This window comes from Corythoichthys intestinalis, chromosome 4 (assembly GCF_030265065.1).
Source record: "Corythoichthys intestinalis isolate RoL2023-P3 chromosome 4, ASM3026506v1, whole genome shotgun sequence".
NCBI classification, from domain to species: domain Eukaryota; kingdom Metazoa; phylum Chordata; class Actinopteri; order Syngnathiformes; family Syngnathidae; genus Corythoichthys; species Corythoichthys intestinalis.
In genome coordinates, this window is record NC_080398.1 from 21,093,456 (window position 1) to 21,114,459 (window position 21,004).

At 40.8% G+C, this 21,004-nt stretch overlaps 1 protein-coding gene across 1 annotated transcript in view; it reads left to right on the plus strand.

Moving 5' to 3' along the window:
- Positions 1 to 6,561, plus strand: part of si:ch211-79k12.1 (uncharacterized protein LOC568891 homolog) — a 32,407-nt gene extending 25,846 nt beyond the window's left edge. The window contains exon 8 of the mRNA XM_057834163.1: positions 3,034 to 6,561. Within this exon, the coding sequence (XP_057690146.1) occupies positions 3,034 to 3,127 (94 nt within the window). The 3' untranslated portion in view covers positions 3,128 to 6,561. The remainder of the gene's footprint in view (positions 1 to 3,033) is intronic.
- Positions 6,562 to 21,004: the final 14,443 nt, after the last annotated feature.

The following is a 21,004-nucleotide window of genomic DNA, read 5'->3' on the forward strand; positions in this document are numbered from 1 at the left end:
ATATGAAATGATCATATCACATGATGTCATTTCACTCTTCACAAAAACACCCACACAGGCCACCACACATATAGTGCACGACAGGCTAATTGCAGACAGGACACTCAAAAAACGCAAAAATTTAATAGTACAGAACATCACTCAGCTACTTCATTTCATCGCCACTTCCACATACTTCCAATTCAGAAACACCATATGCAGGCAAAAAGAAGGACTCACCATGAGAGACCCACTGTCTGCCATCATGCTCGGTTTCTTCATGGAGGATTTGGAACAGAAAGTGACAAAATGAACTCATTACTAGATCAGAATGTAATTTGGCATTTATATTCGAAGGATGTAGACACATCGATTCTAAGAGCCCCATTTCAAATTTTTGTCTCAAGGCTCATTAACTATTTGTGGACTTATTGTTCCCTGTAGGTTCTGAGTTGGCAAGGAGAGAGAGTCGGGCGGTCGTAGTTCATTTTAGTTCATCACTTGTTTTTCCAAATTCATTCTCACTATCATGATTAATTTGGCTTAACTGGTTGTCAATCACAGAATAAAATGTAACAATATTATATTTTACTATGATTTTCAGTCAAAAGAAAAATTCTGGCCATCACAGCTGCCAATGTATGACTATAAATGTAATGTTTTTGTTTGATAATTTTTATAAATTCTTGTTATTGTACTTTGTGAAATGTTCTGAAAGAAAATATGTGTTTATGCTCCGACAGTCTTGAAGAGAAACAAACGTTTGTGCAGAATGCATGTTGGTGCTTGTCCTCATCCGTCCTGTTTGTGTAGTCTGGTTCTGTGTGGCGTCTCTGTGTGTGCGCTGAATATTAAAGTGAATCTCAGCAGGTCCATCCGACCCGACCGCCCTCGCATTTGCGCTTCTATGCGCCCTGCCACTGCTGACCTATTAACACCAGCTTTAAGTCATTGGTACTATTTGAAGTGTAAAAAGCACCCCAGCAGCGAAACATTAATGGAAGTCACGTCAAAGTTGCCCAGTGACAGCATGTTAATGTGCACCGTGACCCTCTCTGCTGCTTTGCTCATTGACCTCTTCTCCATATGTGCTAGAAAATTTGCATTTTCATAAGAATATTCCTGATTCATGCATATTTATGGTTCTTAAGAAAATGAATCCTTCTTGTTGACCCTTTACACTTAAAAGAATTTCCAGTCAATTATTAGCCTTAGAATTTTTTATGCTGCTTACTTTTAATGCCCTGTTCTTAGATGTTGTATTTATATTATACAGTCCCTGACAAAAGTCTTGTTGCTTATCCATTTTGTAGAAACAATTGCTAATAACCTGATTTTTAATTATTCAAATGGTTTCAGAAATGGCTCGTATGAAAGCTAAGATCCTCCCAAATGATGTTGAATGTACAAGAATATATTTGTTTCACTGAAAAAAGATTTATCATTTAATGAAGACATAAAGGTCAAATTTTGGCAAGACAAAAGTTCTGTCGCCTACACAAAGTAGTGTGAAAAATGAACAAAAATGTACTTCAAATACAAAAATATGTTACATAACATAAGCTAATTAAGTAGTGGTGCTGTGAGATCCAAATTTAATATCTTGTATGACTTCCATGGGCTTGAAGGACTGCATCCATGCGGTTCGGCAATGATTCATACAATTTATTGATGAAGTCATCAGGAACATCAAAGAAAGCAGTCTTGCATGCCTCCCAGAGATCATCAACATTCTTGGGTTTCGTCTTCCATGCTTTCTCTTTCATTCTACCCCAGACATGCTCAATGATGTTCATGTCTGGTGACTGGGCTGGCTAGTCCCGGAGGATCTTGATTTCTTTGCCTTGAGGAACTTTGAGGTAGAGATATAAGTGCGATGGAGCACCATCCTGCTGCAGAATTTGTCCCTTTTTATGGTTAGGAATGTAAGAGGCAGCTAAGATTTGTTGATATTTCAGACTATTTATGTTTTGTTCCACCCTGCAGATCTCTTGCAAACCCCAATACTGGATGTAACCCCAGACCATGATTTTGCCACCACCAAACTTCACTGTTTTCTGAGTGAATCTCGGATCCATGCGGGCTCCAGTAGGTCTCCTGCAATATTTGCGGCGACTGCAGTGTAATTCAATGGAAGATTCATCTGAAAAGTCCACCTTTTGCCACAAAACAGTGAAGTCTTTTATTGTGGATCACAACACTGCCGCGGGTGTAGATTGCTTGGCTCGGGGTTGTTGAGCTGACGTAGGACGAGGAAGCTTGGAAGGGAGGCAGGCGTGGAATCCGGTGAGGGGTGCGCAGAAAGCAGGACCTGGGACGAGAGCAATGTAGTTGTAAGCCGGTGATTAAAGATATCATGTAGAACAGGGGTTTTCAACCCAGTCCTCAAGGCACACTGTGGGTCCTGGTTTTTGTTCCAGCCGATCCAGCAGAGACAGTTGAACCAATGAGGCTTCTGCTAAAACAAGCCACACCTGACTGCAATCAACTGATTGCACTTGTAAAACACCAGATTGGGGAAAAAGTGTTGTCATCTTGTTTGGTAAGAATGAAATCCTGCACCCACAGTGTGCCTTAGTGGAATAGGTTGGGAACCCCTGATGTAGAAGACGAGCTACAACTGAGGTTTGAAGCAGACGAGCTGATCGGGCGACGAGATAGAGCGTCTGCTGGGCTTTTAAAGCTGGTTGATGTTAACTGCCCTCAGCTGTGGCCGCTCCACACGTCTGACCTGCAATCAGCTAAAAACATGCACAGCTGCCCAAGGTGGGTCAGGTCTCAGGAGGGAGGGGCGGAGGCCCTAACAGGCCTGCAGAGAAGAAGAAACTTTATAAGGCAAAGCCTCAGTTAGTATTTAGGCATGCAGAGAAGAATGAAATTTATAAGGCACTGCAAGTTGTTCCTTTTGTACTCTAGTTATATGTACTGTATTTATGTATATTTAAGCCTATATGCTGGTACAAAGTACTGTAGAGATGTACAGCATATAAAGTTCCTTCAGGTACTCTCAGTCTCCTACTAATGCCCATGCACCTCTGTTTTTCGCTCCCATAGTGACGACAGGTCACAGACCAAGCCTATCTACAAGGACAGCTCAGACGCTCTCTACTCAAACTGTGGAGACAAACAGCCCCTTGTCGCCGTCTGACGGCCGCGCTGAGGATGGAATGGAAGGAAGATGGAGTACGTGAGCAGAGAGTGACGGATGGCGTCGGATGGCTACTTAAGAGCGACTCAGATGGTTATAAATGAGGGCCAGGCTATAGGGAGGGAAGAAATCGAAATAAGTAGCTTGCAAAAAAGGAAAAAGAAAGGGGGGCGTGATTGCTTCGTGGGTATTTGCAGGGGGGGCGAGGCCATGGACAAAAGGCGGGCAATTTTCTTCCTTTTCATTCTACAGCGTGGAAGGTGATGAGCTATACACTTTGTAGCATATTTAGCCTGGGATGCATTTTGTGTGTGTGCGCTTTTAAAATCTTTTCTCTCATTTTCTTGGGCATTTAGAATCCAAAGATAAGATTGGACTTTGCTGATTTCTGCATGATATCTCCATCTGGTTCCCATGACAGCATATTACCCTTTAGAAGCAGCTTTATGCAACCTTTGGACTGAGTATTGTTGATTTTATGAAAGAGCATTTTACTGACCGCCCACATTTTGTGCATATTTCAATGCATTATGAAAAATAATCACCATAATGAATCATAAGTGGGAGTCTGCAGCTTGGTCTCCATGTGGTGAAGAACTTTTTGCTGCATGAAACCCCAAATTTAAAAGTCAATGTAAATGTCTTACACCCCAGTAAAAATATAACAAACAAAAAAACAACAACATAAAACTATCATAAAATGTATAGAAAATAATACGCATATTGTTGTGGGACAGTGTACAACATTTACCTTAAAATGGCAGGTAATGATGTGATGGCCTGTGAAATCTGGGCGTGAACTGTGGTTGACAGCAGCTTCTGAGTGAGTGCTGAAGACTACACAATTTCAGACAAGACCAAATCTGTCAAAATCCTGATCCGGATCTGAAAAGATCCATCTGATGTTTCAGTCAGAAACACATATACATGCAACTAAAGTAGATTGTAGTAGTATAGTATTGTACATTCTCGTCCGTCTCCTGCTCTTCCATCAGTGAACTGTTCCCAGTTTTTCCAACAATCTTTAATTTTTTCCCCCACACATTATGGGGTATCTAAACTGCAAGATAATAAAATTATATTAAAAAAAGTCACTTGCTGTTATTTGGTCTTTTTCGATTGATAATACTTTTAGCATAACTAAAATGTGACAAGAGTAAATAAGCCATTACAAGTCAGTGACGGTGACATTGGAGGGTTTGATTGTGCGAACTTTATTATATTTATATTTTATCTTTACTGTATATTAAATGAAAATGCACACAAAAACGCAAAAAGACCAATGATGCTCACTGAACGGAGGTAACATGAGTTATGCTTAAAGTGCGTACGACAAGATAAAAAAGTCTTTTATATAGCATTATTATGTGAATTAGAATCATATTTTGAGATGATTCAACTATATACAACAATTTGGCAAAGCGCAGATGACGAGAAATTAGTGTTTTAATCTGCCGTCTAGCCACACCTACCATTATAGGGCTCTAGCATCCCCAACAGGTGAATGACATCAGCGGGAGAATGATTTTATCTGATTTAGTATGCAGCCCATTGAGGGGGAATTATTCATAACAAGGAAAATGCGACGAATATATCTACTCCAATATTTTTAAAGGATATTCTTTTTGTTGAAGTATTTTTCCCAATTGCTACATAAATGGTATGGCCATGACAAAAACAATCTTGTGCTAAATGGAATATGAAACAATAAAAATGCATTTACTCAGTACGACATGGCAAAATTACTCCATAATGGTCAAAACTGTCGACTTCACCTTTACTGTCGCACCTCTCGAACGCTATATTCTGCCGCCGTAGTTAGTCAGGCTTTTGACATTTCCCTGCCCCCCGGCTTCGGAGAATGTAAACAAACCAAGAGGGGTGACAGCTAGCCGACATGCTAACCCGAACCGATCGACGTCTCAAAGTCTTATTTTCGCTTTCGAAGCAAAAAATCACACAAAACTAGCCCGGATCATATCACACTGCTGCGGGGTTGTCGATTGTCTTCGCCGATCGGCAACCCACCCGGCGGAGAGCAAGTTACAGTTCGTTCCATTGCTACTATGGACAGGAGAGCCGACGTCGGAGGAACGCGTAGCTGCCACATGGTCAACATGAATATAATAAAAAATAATGCTTTACTACACGGCGATGACATAAACAAAGAGCGGCGTGCAGTTGTTGTGCAGCTAACATGACAGACAGAATGTGTCTTAGGAGATATTTTCTACCTGCCCATCCATGCTGAAATGTGAGTAAATAGTCCTTTATTTAAAGAAAGTTTGTAGTGTTTACTCTGCAATCGCTGTATTCATTTTTAACACAAAGTTGCAATTTCTGATGGGGTTGAAAATTTGACAGAACACCGGGCACATGAAGAGGGCAATAAACCTAGTATAGTGCTCTCCCGGTGGGGGAATGTGCGACAAGCCGCCGGTGTCGTCTGCCGAGTCGACAACGAGCATGTCAGCCACAAAATGCAAGCCACTTACGTATTAAAATGATTCCAGTATTTGACATACAGTAATACAAAACACGATGTTTACTCACGTCCTCGTGGTCCCACAGTAGTAGGGCTTGTTTTGGCCAATATCCACTGGTGAATGGGAACCTTTTGAAACCCCAGAAAGGCACACACGCCTCTCCCTGGTGCAGCAAAATTTTTCTGCAGCCGTTTGGCTGGCGTGATGTGAAAAATAAACGAATTAATCTGCAAAATCAGCTGAATCCTTAGTCCTTCTCATACAACAGTACGGCTGGATAGTAAAGAGGACTCCTTCCACCGTACACGTCACAGCGCCCTCTTTCTCAACTCGAGACTGGAGCCGGAAGTCACTCAGTCATGGCGTGGGATTAAAAAAACTAAATATATATAGCGATCGCTTCCACACACATCCAAGCGGTCGATTTCATTCAGGAGCATAAAATACAGCGGAAAATATGAAAAAAAACATGCTTTTTGCTGTCATAGGCACTTTAAGGCACACAGCATTTAGACAAAAATGTTGGTTGAATTACATTGCAGGCTTGTTTTTTCTTTTAATTCAACGCAAAATGATGAATAGCGACCAATGATGTCATGAGTGCGCAGTCGGATTGCTGGGATGGCATACCTTACTATTTTCCAAGGGGGCACAGATGCAAGGTAGCCAGAGAATGGCTTTTTTAAAAATAATTAATTGCAAAATGATGAATGGCAAAGCGATTATGTCATGAGTGTCCAGTCGGATTGCTGGGTGCCATTCCTTACTCTTTTCCTAGGAAGTGTAGATGCAAGGTAGGCAGGGAATTGTGACAATTTATAAGCTATCTTGGAGTTCATTTTGAGATCACACTGTTGTTATCAAATACGAATAATCCTTCATAGCTCTGTGAATGTGTGTTTTTTTTGTTAAATAAAATGCTTTGCTGTCAAGACACTTGCTGTACATGTTGAGCCCTTGTTATTCTTGCTCACCATATCTCATGTTTAGCTTTTTCCACAAGAACACCATTATCTGGAAATGCCAGGAACAAAATAAGATAGAAATGGTTGAAAACAACATAAATTCTTTGTTCTTCAATTAAATCGAGCCAAATAAATAATTCAGGATATTGATGAAATGACTTAAAACTTTTCAACCTTTATAAAATATTTTCATAACATTTGTGATAATACGTAGACTGATTTGTGATGATACGCAAACTGAAACCTAGTTGAAAGACATCTCTTTTATATCTTGAGGGGTCTATATAGCTTTCACTGGTGTTAAGATGCGAGAGCAATAGGGGATCCCAGTGTGGACACACAGTGGTAAAGAATGAGCAATCGTTTATTGTAGGTCACAAGGCTGTCTCGGGTGTAGCTTGCTGGGAGCGGAGTTGGTGAGCTGACGTGGGATGAGGAGGCTCGGACGAGAAGCAGGCGTGTAATCCGATGAGGGGCGCGCAGAAGGCAGGACCTGGGACGAAAGCAATGTAGTTGTAAGCCGGAGATCAAAAGATAGCAAATACAAGGCGAGATACAACTGACGTGTGAAGCAGACAAGTTGATCGGGCGACGAGGTGGCAGCGTCCACTGGCTTTTATGGATGGCTGATTGGCATTGCCAGCACCTGTGGCCGCTCCACCCGTCTGTCGTCCAACCTGCAATCAGTAAAAACATGCACACCTGCCGGAGGTGGGCAGGTCTCAGAAGGAAGGGGAAGAGGACCTAACAACTGGCACTAATTAGCTTTGAGGAAGGTGGCAGGAACCCTGCCACACAAAAAACTACAAACGTGCTGACTGCTTTACGGCATACGTCACTTGCCCCTTGCCCCATTCATTATAAAGACGCAAGTCTATGCGAACGCTTTCGCGCAAATTCTGCAAAGCTGGCAGCGCAACAAGAGGCAAAAAGTTTGGTCAGAGGAGGAAAAAAAAGGCAGGCTACCAGGATATACAGAATAAACATTGGCCCGGCTTTCACTCACTGGCGTGATGCGCCCCCCTCAACCAACTTGTCAGCGCTGACGAGTTCGAGTAGGCTGGGAGGTTACCCACAATGTTGCTAACTGTCACGCTATTGTTTAGCCACAACTGGGTTCATTACCTTATTACTATTCATCCTTCACACAGCCACTGGAAACAGAAATGTTGTTTAATCCATCTGCAGACGACCAGGAGATTGATTTTTGATTGAATTGATTTCATGATTTTACGACACTGCAGGTATGCGCTGGTGCTCATAGGAAACGCAGCGCTGGTCCTCATGGGAAACGGAGTCTTCCTTTAGGCAAAACACTACCGCTTTTGTCCACTGGCGTCACTAAAATCGACCAAAACTGAAACGCTACCAAGTGTTTCTTCTAATACAATAAATTTATATGTGGGATAAAGCACAGTGTAAAGTCAAAGCACTCTCACAATTAAATTATAATACAAATATGTTGCTATCGGTTCAAAATATTGGAGAAACAATAAAAAAAATTGACTGACTTGCAGTGAATAGAAGATTGTGAAGTGGCGTTTTATGTTCATATGTAGATCTGTTTTTAGTCAGCAGGCATCTTTTTCGTTCTTAGAGGATGGAAACGGATGACATTGTGATATAACTTTAAATAAAATAAATTACAACATTTCGCTATTGGCAGAAGACCACCTTTTAGTATATCTGTCTAGGGGTAGGGTTGGTTACTCTGGCAAGCTATACTTTCTGGTTCCAGCCAGTAGCAGGCTGTTTCCGAAGTAGATAACCAATGGGTGGTTATCCATCTGTTGCATTATTAGCATTATACTTCCTAATTCAAAATAAGTACAGTAATGATTATGCTATTCACCAAGCACCCCATTTTTTTTTTTCAATCCCTTAATTACTTCACCAGTCTACTTCCTGGCCATGGCTATTTCCTGGTTCTCGCTTAATTTTGGAATGGATTCCAACCAACTTACTGACTGATTGTTTGCATACTAACAAGCAGTACTTCTTGCTCCATACAAGTAAGCATGACTAGATATATTTTTTACAGGGCAAATTGTTCTTACAGCTCATGTATTGGACGCTATTAGATGTGTGTGCAAGTGTCGCTGATAAAAAGTCACGCATAAATACTCTCAGTGCAAATAAGACTTTGTAGAAAAGCCAGGTACCCTTGAAATACTCCCATTTATTAGGCGAGCAGGCAGCCAAAGTAAATTAGGTTTGTTCCAATTCTCCCCTCCTACCCAAAAATAACCGTCACGGACCACAAGTTCATCTTTTTAATTTTCCACGTAGGCCTCGTCGTTGCCTCCGTCGCTTATCAACACGAGCGTGCTCACAGTACAGATCGTTTCATCACGCTTGTCTGCTGAAGTTATGTTGGCTTTTATGCACTTTTATTATCAGTCCGTGGCTGACCGTGGACCACCGTTAATAAACGGGGCGAAGTGGCAGTTTAACAGTGACACTTCATTAACAGCCCGTGTGTCTGCGCACCGCCAGGATAATGTTATTAAACTGATTATTCAAGCGCCCGCCATGCTTTGCTGAATGTTTTACACACTGGTATGTATTTTCACTCAATATACAGACTTGTAGCAGCTTAATAGCTTAGGGGCATTCAAGAAAGTCTTAAGGAGTTGTATATTTCAAGCTACCCGTAGAAGTCAGCTTTCCGGCCCAAGAGGTTTCAACCGTGGACTGTCAGAAAGTACTTTTTGGAGGGACTTCATGCATAGGAAAGGAACTTGCAGCTACACTACATTGCTTATGATGCGTCGCGTACAGTGACCTTTCAACCTTGATGGTGCCCGGTGGATGAACCCAGAGACAAGCGCTTTAGGCAATGATAAATGAACTTATTCTACAGGATCTTAAAAAAAAAGAGCTTGTTGTTTCCTATGAAGTTCATAACCAGAAAAAATCTGTGTAGGAATAAGTTTTAAAAGTTAGGGCAGCAAGGATTTGTTTGGTTAGGTTACATATTTCAGGAAGTGCTTTTAATTCTCTCATAGTGCAATGCAGTTTTAATCATAACAACAACTTTCCTCAATGGGGTTGCGGTCATGATTGGTGGTATCATTAATATATAGAATAAAACCACTTGTAAAATAAAACTACAATAATATGCAATACAAAGGAGACAATGGAAAGAATAAAAACACCAAGATGGAATTCTTTGAAACATTTTCTTCCTCATAATATGATAATAACTTAATATTTCCCACATTTTCATTTCAAATATAAAGTTCTTGTAATACAGTAAAATGAGTTTGTTATTGTTCCATATATTTTGTTTTAAATGCACAGTACCATCTCCCATCCTTATATTAAAGCAACACTAGGCAACTTTAGACCTTTTATAAAATATCTTCATATCATTTGTGATATGATGATTAGTTGAATGACATCTCTGTTATGGCCTGAGAGGGTCTATATCACTTTCACAGGCACTAGTTCAATTCGTGATGGGTGGCAGGAACCCTGCCACACAAAATAACTACAAATGTGCTGACTGCTTTACGGCATACGTCAAATCCTCCTTTCCCCATTCGTTATAAAGATAGAGGTCTTCTGCAAGTTACGCATGCATCTGCGCAAACTACGCATGTGTAGAAAGAAGCAGCCTTATATGTTACTGTCAGGATTTGCGGTCAGGCAGGTGGTATGGACCCAAACGCAGGAAAAGGGAAGCGAGGCAGATAGACCGTGCAAAACGTATTTAATTAAAGCGAACAAAAAAAGCAACGTACAAACAAAACGGCCGGGGAATTCAACAACTCTGAAACAAAAGTCAGGGTAATAACAAATGACTGGTATCAAAAAGCTTACTAAGGCTGACGAACACGAGTGCTACGACGTTGGAACGGGCAAGAATCGAAACTGACGTGAACATGCACATTGACATTGACAATGACGCAACAAGGAGTGAAAAGAAATTGGGAGCTTATATATACACACACACAGACAAGGGGTAACGAGACAACGAGGAACAGGTGGGTGACACAGAAAGATGTAGTTTGGAGGATACACTAGGAGCAGGTACAACAGGTGAAATCAACGGCAATCACAGGAACACAATAGGAGGGAACCAACACAAAACCTAAACGTCACGTCATCGCCTGCACAGTTAACCTCTGAACAGGGGCGCTGTATGGGGGTGAAAAGTGAGACTGGTTCTAAGGGCCCATGCCCTGATGGGGGCCCACAAAGAAAATTAGAATATTAGGTAATCATTTGCAAATGTAAATACTTATCTTTATAATTTTAATAGGAATAAAATGAAGGGTTTTGTTTTCTTGTTTAGTTTTTGGTAAAAAGTAAACACCCAGAGAGCATATGTATTGCCAGCCACACCCCCTAAACCCACGTATTTCCATTAAATCGTTTGGTCCGCCCTTCCTTCGTTCAGAAGGGGAGGAGTGGTGCGCACTTACACCAGTCAATTACTTGAAGCGCGCAGAGCGTGTGTAGTGCAGAAATGTTTTCAAAACAAAAATCGGGTTTTCAAAAAGAGGAAAGAAAAGAAAGCAAAACAGGAGATGGGTAAAAAAGGCCAACATGATGTGACAAAGTACTTCACAAAGGAAGGTTGGTGTCTTGTGTCAGTGTAGTGGTGAAAAACCTGTTATCTTAGCTCCAAAGCGAGATCCCTGCTCACTCTGGAAGAAATACGGGATTTTCCCGGCCTCAATGAGTGACATTGCATATATTCAAAAACATGAATTCCAAATAATGACGGCATTTTTTGGTATCCTACAGATGTTGAAAGTTGGTTTGGAAATGTTCTTTTTTAAAATCGGCTTGAATCCAGTGTGTCAAGCATTTATTGAATTTCGTTTGTCATCAATTGAATTTAGTTTGTTAACAAGGGACCTCGCTTCGGAGCTGCAGCCTATAGTGGAGATCGCGAGTTTCCAGATGAGGCTAAGCCTACTCCATAATGAAATACTGTAATTGTGTGCTAGTTAGTGTTTGCTCCACTTTTAGCTTACATTTAATCAGTAACGCAGGCAAATCCTTAGCAATCTCTTCATACTAAAACAGTTGTATACTGTAATGTATTCTGTATACAAGTGCGTAAAATCATCAGCCAATCAAATGTGCGTTTAGGAGGAAAATATGGACTGGCACATTCAGCAAGTGAAAAGATGTACATGTAAATCTAAACATAATAAAAATAAATCACTTAATAATGGTGGGGTCAATTACAACAATTAAAAAATATGGGAAGACAATATAAATAACCTATATAACTGAAGTCATTACATAACGCAAATAAGGTTGCTTAAAAGTTGGTGGGGACAATTTAAGCAACCTGAAAAGTTGGCAGTGTTTTGTCCCAACCGTCCCTATGCAAACCTATGCCCTTGAATGTAGTATAGTTAAGTTAAAACAAAACATTTTTTCTAAGTCATTCATTATGGTATTTGCTTTGAGAATATTTCTAATAAAAATATATTTAGATTGTAAAAGATGGCCTTCAGTACATTTCTTATAGATGATATCAGTCTATTCATTATTGCTCTATACACTGTATGTTTACATAAATATATTTTCTTCTTAAATTATTGCAGAAAATGCACAAATTAGTGTGTAAATATTCACCAGAATGCAGGAAATTACGTAGTTGATACTCTAAATGTGTGTGTGTGTCCCGGCACTGGTGGTGGGGCCCAAAGTGATATCTTTTCATGGGGCCCAAAATACCTGGTAGCGCCCCTGCCTCTGAACCAGAAACGGGAAATTTCAAAATTACTACACCTTCTAGACCAGGGGTCGGGAACTCAGTTTTGTGGTCCTTGTTTTTTTCGTGAACACAATTGAACGCAACACGCAGAAGCGAGAGTAAAGAGAGAGCCCGCTCAGCTTTTACGAGCAGTCGCTGAGTTGTTTTTGAAATAAATCTTTAGAAAACAACGAAAGCCTGAAATCGTTACTTGGGATGTTACAATCGATGCTCAGTTGCGCTGTCACCACTTGGAAAATAACAAATACAAACATAGGGTGTGGTGCTGCGTATATTTCCTGGAAATCGCAACCAGGAGTGCTTGTGCAAAACCGTGGCGATCCTGGAAGTGGCGACAGTTTTGACAGGCAGAAATGTCATGAAAAAAAAACGATCGCGTGCATCTTTGACTGGGGGTACCACGCAGGTCACTTTTCGGGTTTAATTTTCCTCTATGCATTTGTATATACTCATGCAGCATTTAGCTGGGAGGGGCCAGCCCCGCAGCTGGCTGATGAGAGACAATGCGGGAGATGAGCTCTGTAAAAAACGCTCATCTCCGTGTCATCCGCGATGAGAGGACTACAAATGGGCACTGAAGTGAAGCATATTATTGCGACGTAGCTTGAAGGTTCAAGAAAAATGTGTGGAAAAGAGGAGCATTAATGCCACATTGTGATCGTCCGCCTCCATTGTTTATGATGTTGTCACGCCACACTAAAAATGGAGATAGGAGTCACTTCCTTAGTATCCGATTGTTGTACGGAGACAGCAGTACATATTAAGCGATGGGTAATATTACCCACTTACATTATCCGTGTAACAAGTAATCCATATAATAGGCATACTAGTGTAACCGACATGGCGTATAGTCCAACTAATTACACGTTTAAGGCCATTATCCGTCCTAGTGTAGACGTAAAGGAAGACAGACTTGTCTGGTATTTCGTACCTTGGTTTCCAAAACGTGCACAAGCTGTCTGAAGCCCTCGTTGTCCACCACGCTATAAAGCTGGATGTCGTTGCATATGACATAAGCACCAGCTTTAGTTATAGCCATTGTGTCGTCACAGTTTGCTGCATGAGGATCCCCCTAATAAGAAGTGACACTATTCTAATCCTTTGCTGGAGTTTTCTCGGTGTCCGATGAGCAACTAGACGGGGAGGCGGTAGACTGTTTGTTGGTAAGTGGGTCTGAGTGTTTGTCGTGCTGCTGTTGTACGGCTTCTAAACGCTGCATTCTTTGAAAATGACTGACAATTTGTTGAGCGTACCACCTTTCTTTGCGAATCTGTAGTGTTTCCAAACATCCGACAATCCATGCTGTGTAACTATTAGTATATTGTATGTGCTTCACCGCATCTGTCGGTATTCAACACAAAACGGGAAATATTGATGGTGCATTAATTGCATCTGGGTAACAGCAGATGGGTGAAGTTTTAAATGCATAAAACAGTGCTTGCATTGGATTTTCCAGATACCCACCAACGCATCGAGATAAATCTAGATTTCACCCATCTGTGGAATCATACCCAGTGAATGAGCTGATACTCGCATCGCGCACATGCGCATCGATTATTCCTGATTATTTTCCACATCCGTAGTGTACATGATTACGATGGCTATTATTTTATTTGGCTAAAACTAATAACTTTTTCTTTTTTGTATTATGACTTTTATCCCTCACTAGCAGTATGGCCCGGCTTTGCTAGGTAGACTACTTGTGCTAGGTTGTTGGGGCCAATGATTGTTAAATCAAGACATAAAAAACTTGGAAATCAGGGCTACCCAATCTTTTTTTTTTTTTTAATGTATGCTAGATGGATGTATCGAGTAGTACGGCCCGGCGTTGCTCGCTTGAAAAAGGGAAAATTAGCATTTTCTATGTTATTTTTTTGAGTTTCGAATGAATTTTCCATACTAAAAGGCCTATAGCGATCAAACCCATCTAAGGCTAGGTTCATACTGCAGGTCTTAATGCACGAATCTGATTTTTTTGTGTTTTTCCGACTCGAGTGAGGCATTAACTTGACGGTCTGAACGGGACACGTCGCATAGAAGTGGACCATTTCAAATCCGATCTGGGTCACTTTCGTATGTAGTTTAAATCCGATCTGGGACATATTTTTCTAGGATGTGTCAGCAGTCTGAACTGTCAAGTCTCCCAAATCGGAATTCATGCAGCAATTATGTCAGGAAAGAGCGAGAGCAGCACGCTAGACTGCAGCGATGTAGCTGTTCATTAGCGTTAGCGCCTAGCTTGAACGCGGCTTTTACTACACAGGAGGCGGGCTTCACTGCAGTCATAAAAAAATACAATGAAGAAAAAGGATAAGCTTGATAATGCGCGCCAAATGAGCAATATTTCAGTATTGCTTACATGCCGAGTTGCAGCAAAGTGACGCACACACATAAGGCTTATTTGTGTGTATCATGCACGCACAGTGCGTAGTTATTTGGTCCGTTTGCTCAGCGTGTGTCAGACTGCTAATTAGTGTGCATGCGTAATACTTGAATGGGCTCAATGGACAAAGGCAGTCTGAACGGGCACGCCAAAAAAACAGATATGACAAAAAATCGGAATTGTGCAGTAAGACCTGCAATATGAACCTAGCCTAAGGACACTCCCAGACACATAAAGTACAGCTATGTAAAATTTGGTCAAAATCTGCCCTGCTGTTTTAGAGTCCATAGGGGACGAACACACACCCAAACACAAACACACAGATAAAGTTCCATTTTATATAAGTATAGATAGAAGAATTGATACTCAATTCATACTATACGTATTATAAATTTGATCATATTAATATTGTTTGTCTTTATTATTGTACCTTTCTTTTTTCTTTCTCTTTTTTCCCCTTATTTTGCTGTGAACACCACTTTTACTTGGTATATTTTCAATAAAGCATTTGTTACCCCAAGCCAACATGAAATGGCCATTTTGGCTACATTAAGGCCACATCTTGACGTGACCCAAATCGCATATTTTTGCCTTAATTTGACTTGAGTGACCGGCCAATTTGCACGGAAGCTGATATTTTCAAATCCAATCCAGGCAACTTTTGTAAGTGGTTTTAATTCTGGCAAGGGTTATATTTTTTTAGTATGTGCCTCCAGTCTGAATTATTCAGTGACTCAAAATTAGATTTATTACAACAATGATGTCAGCTAATATACGTACGTTTTACATATATTAAATATATATGTACTTTTTTTTTTTTTTTTTAATCAAAAAGCAAATTCAGGGATCTTTCCATAGCAGAAGCCGAAGAAAAAGATCGACTTTGAAAAAAAAAAAAAAAAAAAAAAAAGTGCATTACCACACATGTTGCAGTTTACATGAGAGCAGGAAGTTAGAAAAACTAGAATTTCACACTCCGCTTTTGATTTTGGAAACGCTTAAAAAAAAGCTTTTTCCAACTTAGCACCATCTGCTGGATGTGGTAGGACATTCCTATGATGTGATCCACTTATTATTTGCCTGAGGCATGAGAGAGACTGCTGTCAGCAACGGCATTAAACAGGCGCTAAGAAGCGAACCAACGGGTTTTCTTGAGGGATGTTCACTCTTTCTCAACTGAAACAATCCACCATGTATGACTAGTGAGATGACATCATGGTTTCTGGACCCTTGCCTAAGTAGCCCACTTTCCAGCCCGTTGTGCCGAATCGAACCCCATCAGGAGACTCTGGGCTCGCGTAACAGAACTCCTTCGTTGCCAAAGCCGCCTCGGTCACGGTCACTTTGTTCTGTATGTGTAGGCCGCATATGCTGTGTCAAACGGCTGGGAATGAAGGAGAGGAGTTTAGCGGGGAGAAGCAGGTGTTTGCCAGTCATTACTCTCTGACAATGACCCATCTGCTGCGGGTGGGGAGGATGTTTGGAGGGGGGAACGACTCCCTGCCAAAAAGGGAACAAACACTCGCAGAGAGCCTGACGAGGAGGAAAGGAATGGCATCGGTTATTTTTTAAGGGGTAGGCGGATGTTACGGTTCCTGGTGTGGTGACAAGAAAAGATTTCCCATTGGAAGTCTCTTGAGAGTTTAGCTTAAGGACCTCAAAGATCAATAGAATGACAGTTGAACCAAGATGACCTGCATGAACACACAGGAGAACCAAGGGCGTTGGTTTGCATAGGGACGGTAGGGACATAACACTATCAACTTTTGAGGATGCTGAAATTGTCCCCACCAACTTTTGAGCAACCTTATTTGGATTATATAAAGAGTTATATCGGTAATGTAGATTGTCTTCCCATATGTTCTCATGTATAGACCCTACCAGGGGTCGCGTTAACCGAATATTTTCCGTCGTTGACCGGTTTTTTAAAACGGTGACAGAAAAAATTGAAGTCCATCTGTCATTTTGACAGGTTGCAATTCACACCCCAGACCACAGGGTGGCGAGTGAGCATATTAATTAGCTATTGTCTCTCTTGATGGATGACGTCGTTGGCCTTACTCAGAAAAAAGTCAAGGCAACTGAGTGTTTGCCTGGCGCGGTCAGACTGTTCTCCCTGTATTTTTCAAACACTGAGAGAAAAGTCTGGGACCCAGCCCATTAACGGCCTCTCGAGTAGGTACAAAATCAATCGACAAATCAGATTTGTTTATTTGCGTGACGTGTTCTTCACGAGCAACGTCACTCTTGCGCGCCGAAAGTCGTCTCCACCACAACAAGGATGGCGAACGGGAGAGCCGAGAATATGGTCCAATCTGCGGTAAATTCAGTTTTAGATGAGCTAAAACACATCGACACGAGTCCTTGACAACAGTCTGTCTCGCGCTAGCCATGTTGAATAAACTCCGCTTTCCTCGTATGTTTACTTCCGCGCGCAAGTCCCTCGTCCTGCCCTCGTCGCTTTGCTAACATCACGTTTGCCAGTCGCTGATTGGTGCACTCCGCTGTCTGTTTGCCTCTTTTAAGCTTGTTCGGACAGAATATTAATTAAAAATGAAGGAAAACTAAATACTATTGAATATGTCATTATTATCATTTTAAAAATGTAAGTGACGGGTAAAAATAGATTATGACCGGATTTTTATGACACTGTCAGTCAAAATGACAGACAACGAAAAAGTCTAGCGCAACCTCTGGGTCACCCTACCATTATTAAGTGAATTATTTTCATTATATTCAGACTTACATTTATCCCTTTTCACTTGCTGAATGTACCGCCCCCCCCCCCACCCCCCCCAAACAAACGTTTGGTTGGCAGATGAGTTCAAGCCCCCTCGTCCCGCCACAAGGACACACATACTCATACAGCCCCAGCAGATTCATGTTGACAACATGCGGCCTTCTCCGCCCCCCTCGGAGAGGAGGGATATTAGAAGCTTATTTTTGTCCATTAGCAGCCACTGTAAGTTATGTAAAAAGACGTCAATGATTTGGAAGTGGGGGAAACACCACTAATTTTGCTACTGAAAGTCCGACCTGCATCAGAGTTAGCATAATATTAAACTTGCTAACCTGCAAAACTACTGTGGTCAGGCCAGCCTCCACAAGGAATAACGAAATCAAGCTAGCTGTCCCTTATTTGGATCATTGTTTGCATATGTGCATTGTGGTAATATTGTCCCTACCAATGTGGAGACCAAACCTATGCCCTAGAGGAGAACTACATATACTGTTACGTATTTCCAAGTCAATAGAGGTCACACGATCCAATCTCAGTTCAGCCACATAGATGTTATACATTGGCCTGTCTGTGGTGATTTGTATGTTTGTTAGCATTAAACTAAGATGAGTCAACGCAAAGTCTTGTTGTTGTTATGAATAACGTATAATTCTCTTTGTTTTATGTTAAATTGGACAGTAAAACTTGGATGTGGATGTGTACATGGATGTGGTGATGAACAGTTTGAGGACTCTTGAGCAACTGGGTACAGACAAAGGATACATCTATTTAAAACGATATAATTTCTGTGGATTGCAGGTGATTGAACGTATCGACCATAATAAAAGGGGTGAGAACTGGAGTGTCAAATTCATTTTTGTCAAGGGCCACTCCATAGGCATGACTTCTTTTGTAGGGCCATCATGATTGTGATTCCATATAAATGTATAAATGTCTCTAAACCAGGGGTTCCCAAACTACGGCCCGCCTCCACATTTGGTCCGGCCCTCTGAACAATACCAGAGAGCATTTTAAAAAATTGTTTATTTTATTTTTTTCTCAATAGTGTTATTTATTTCCTGGCCTTTTTCTTTGAAGAACTCAGAAAAAGTTATTTGGTTATTGTCTGTTTAATTAATAGTGTTATTATTATTTATTATTATCATATTATATTATCATATTATTTTTATTTTATTTACTTTTGTTCCGTGAAGAATCCAGAAAGGGTTATTTGATTGTGGCGTTCTGAAAAACAATATTTTTTTTACACTTAGGCACTCCTGCAATCGTCACACTTTTTCTGTTACAAACTGCCCCGGGCCCCTCATCAGAGAAGGGAAAAGTTATGTGGCCCTCACAGGAAAAAGTTTGGGGACCCCTGCTCTAAACATAAAAAATGCACAATATATTGAATGACACCTGTCTGTAGCCTTTTGTGTAAAAAAAAAAAATTCAATTTATTTTAAATTTGGGATGACGAACAAAAAATGTGATACCTCAAAGTTTTAAGAAGGACAATCTGAAATTTCGGTACTTTAGACGGAAATATGAAGTCAATGCACATGTTTTTGCTTTCGGGGGTTGTGCAAAAATAATCTGACTGGCCTGATCTGGCCCCTGGGCCTTTGAGTTTGACACTAGTTAGACTATTATTGTCCGATCTGACTCCAACCTATGACGTCACTCATTAGAATAGATGACACCCGTAAAAGCACACATTCAGCATAGACATTGATAATTATACTTAAGTTGATTTCTGTATGGGTCAATTTTTCCTTCCTTTATAACACAAAAATGTTTTTGAGGCGTATTTCAATTCATTCCAATCAAGGTAACTTATATGATGTACGATAATAATGTTTTACAACGTGGGAAGTATAATCTTGTAAACAAGGGTGTAGGTTTGCATAGGGACGGTAGGGACAGAGCACAAAGTCCAGTTATACACATAGGTAATTTTTAGGGCTGTCAAAATTAACGCGTTAACGGGCGGTAATTAATTTTTAAAATTAATCACGTTAAAATATTTAACGCAATTAACGCGTGTGCGGAACAACCCACTCAAGCATTGCTGCGAACAGACTACAATGGTGCCGTTTGTAGTATATTGAGAGCTAAGGGCAGAGACAAGCAAGTGGAGTGGACGCAGGTGTTACCGGCACCCGCCAAGGGGGCCGCTGTTATTTTCAATGTGACCGGCATTGTCAGATTGAGCAGTGAGGAAGAAAATGGTCGAGCGAGAGAGGGAGCAAGAGAGTAGAGAAAGTGCGCAGTTAGCGCAGGCTCAAGTGCTTCGTCCCCCACATGCTTTTGTTTTGTTAATAAAAGTACCCACAAAAAGCCATCAACGCCTCTCGGTGTTTATATGTACGCCGCCGTCTTCCTCAGGAGGAAATCGGACGAACCGAGCCAACCGACGACAATGAGCCTACATGAACCGCCAATTACCAAGAAGGGCAGATTGGTAACGCAGGCATTTATTGGAGCCGCGCTATTTAATGAAATAAGCGGTGGCATCTCCTCCACAATTGTTGAAACTATTGTGGCAAGCGGGAAGAATAACTGGACCTTTTTCTTAACACAATGTATTGTACTCAACGCAGAGAAGATATACCCTTTGCAGCAACCACTATGATTCATGGTTGCTAAAATTCCCATCATGCATTTGGGCAGTTGAGAACATTTAAGTCGCTACAGTATCATTTAGTGAAAGCACAACAAAAATAATATTCCTATCTCTCAAAAATAAAATAACGTTCACAAAAAGAAAAACACTCAATGCAAAGAGATCTGGCATTCCCAATCAAAATAGCTATGCAAAATAATACTCTATTCAAACATTAAGTTTAGCTCAACAAATACACTAGATGGCAATATTTAGTCACAATATACAAACTATCAAAATTACTATAGCTTGTACTCACATTTATCATTTAAGAATTACAAATCTTTCTATCTGTGGATCTCTTTCACAGAAAGAATGTTAATGTTAATGCCGTCTTGTGGATTTATTGTTATAATAAACAAATACAGTACTTCTGTACAGTATGTTGAATGAATATATCCGTCTTGTCTTTTCTTTCCATTCCAACAATAATTTACAGAAAACTATGGCATTTTTTAGAGATGGTTTGAATTGTGATTAATTGCGATTAATTACGATTAATTAATTTTTAAGCTGTGATGAACTCAATTAAAAATTTTAATCGTTTGACAGCCCTAGTAATTTTGTCTTCCCAAATGCTGTAAGGATAGAGTTGACCTGACCATTATTAAGTGAATTATTTTCATTTTTATGTCACACTGCTGTTGCCATAGTTGTGCAGTCCCTGTGGGTGTGGTATTACAGTAAAAAGACATCAAAGGGATGATTCGTGTGCACATATGATGAGAAGCACACTGCCATTGCACTCAAGTCTCAGCCTTACATGTACAGTACTTAGATTAAGGAAGTACATAACAAAAAGTGGCGACGAGGACGTCTGGACCTCCGTCAACTTTGTTTGCTGTGGGCCGTGGTACTCCAGGGGATAGACGGCGCTGACCTCCGCCTTTGCGTTGTGACTTCGTGGGGAGGAGGA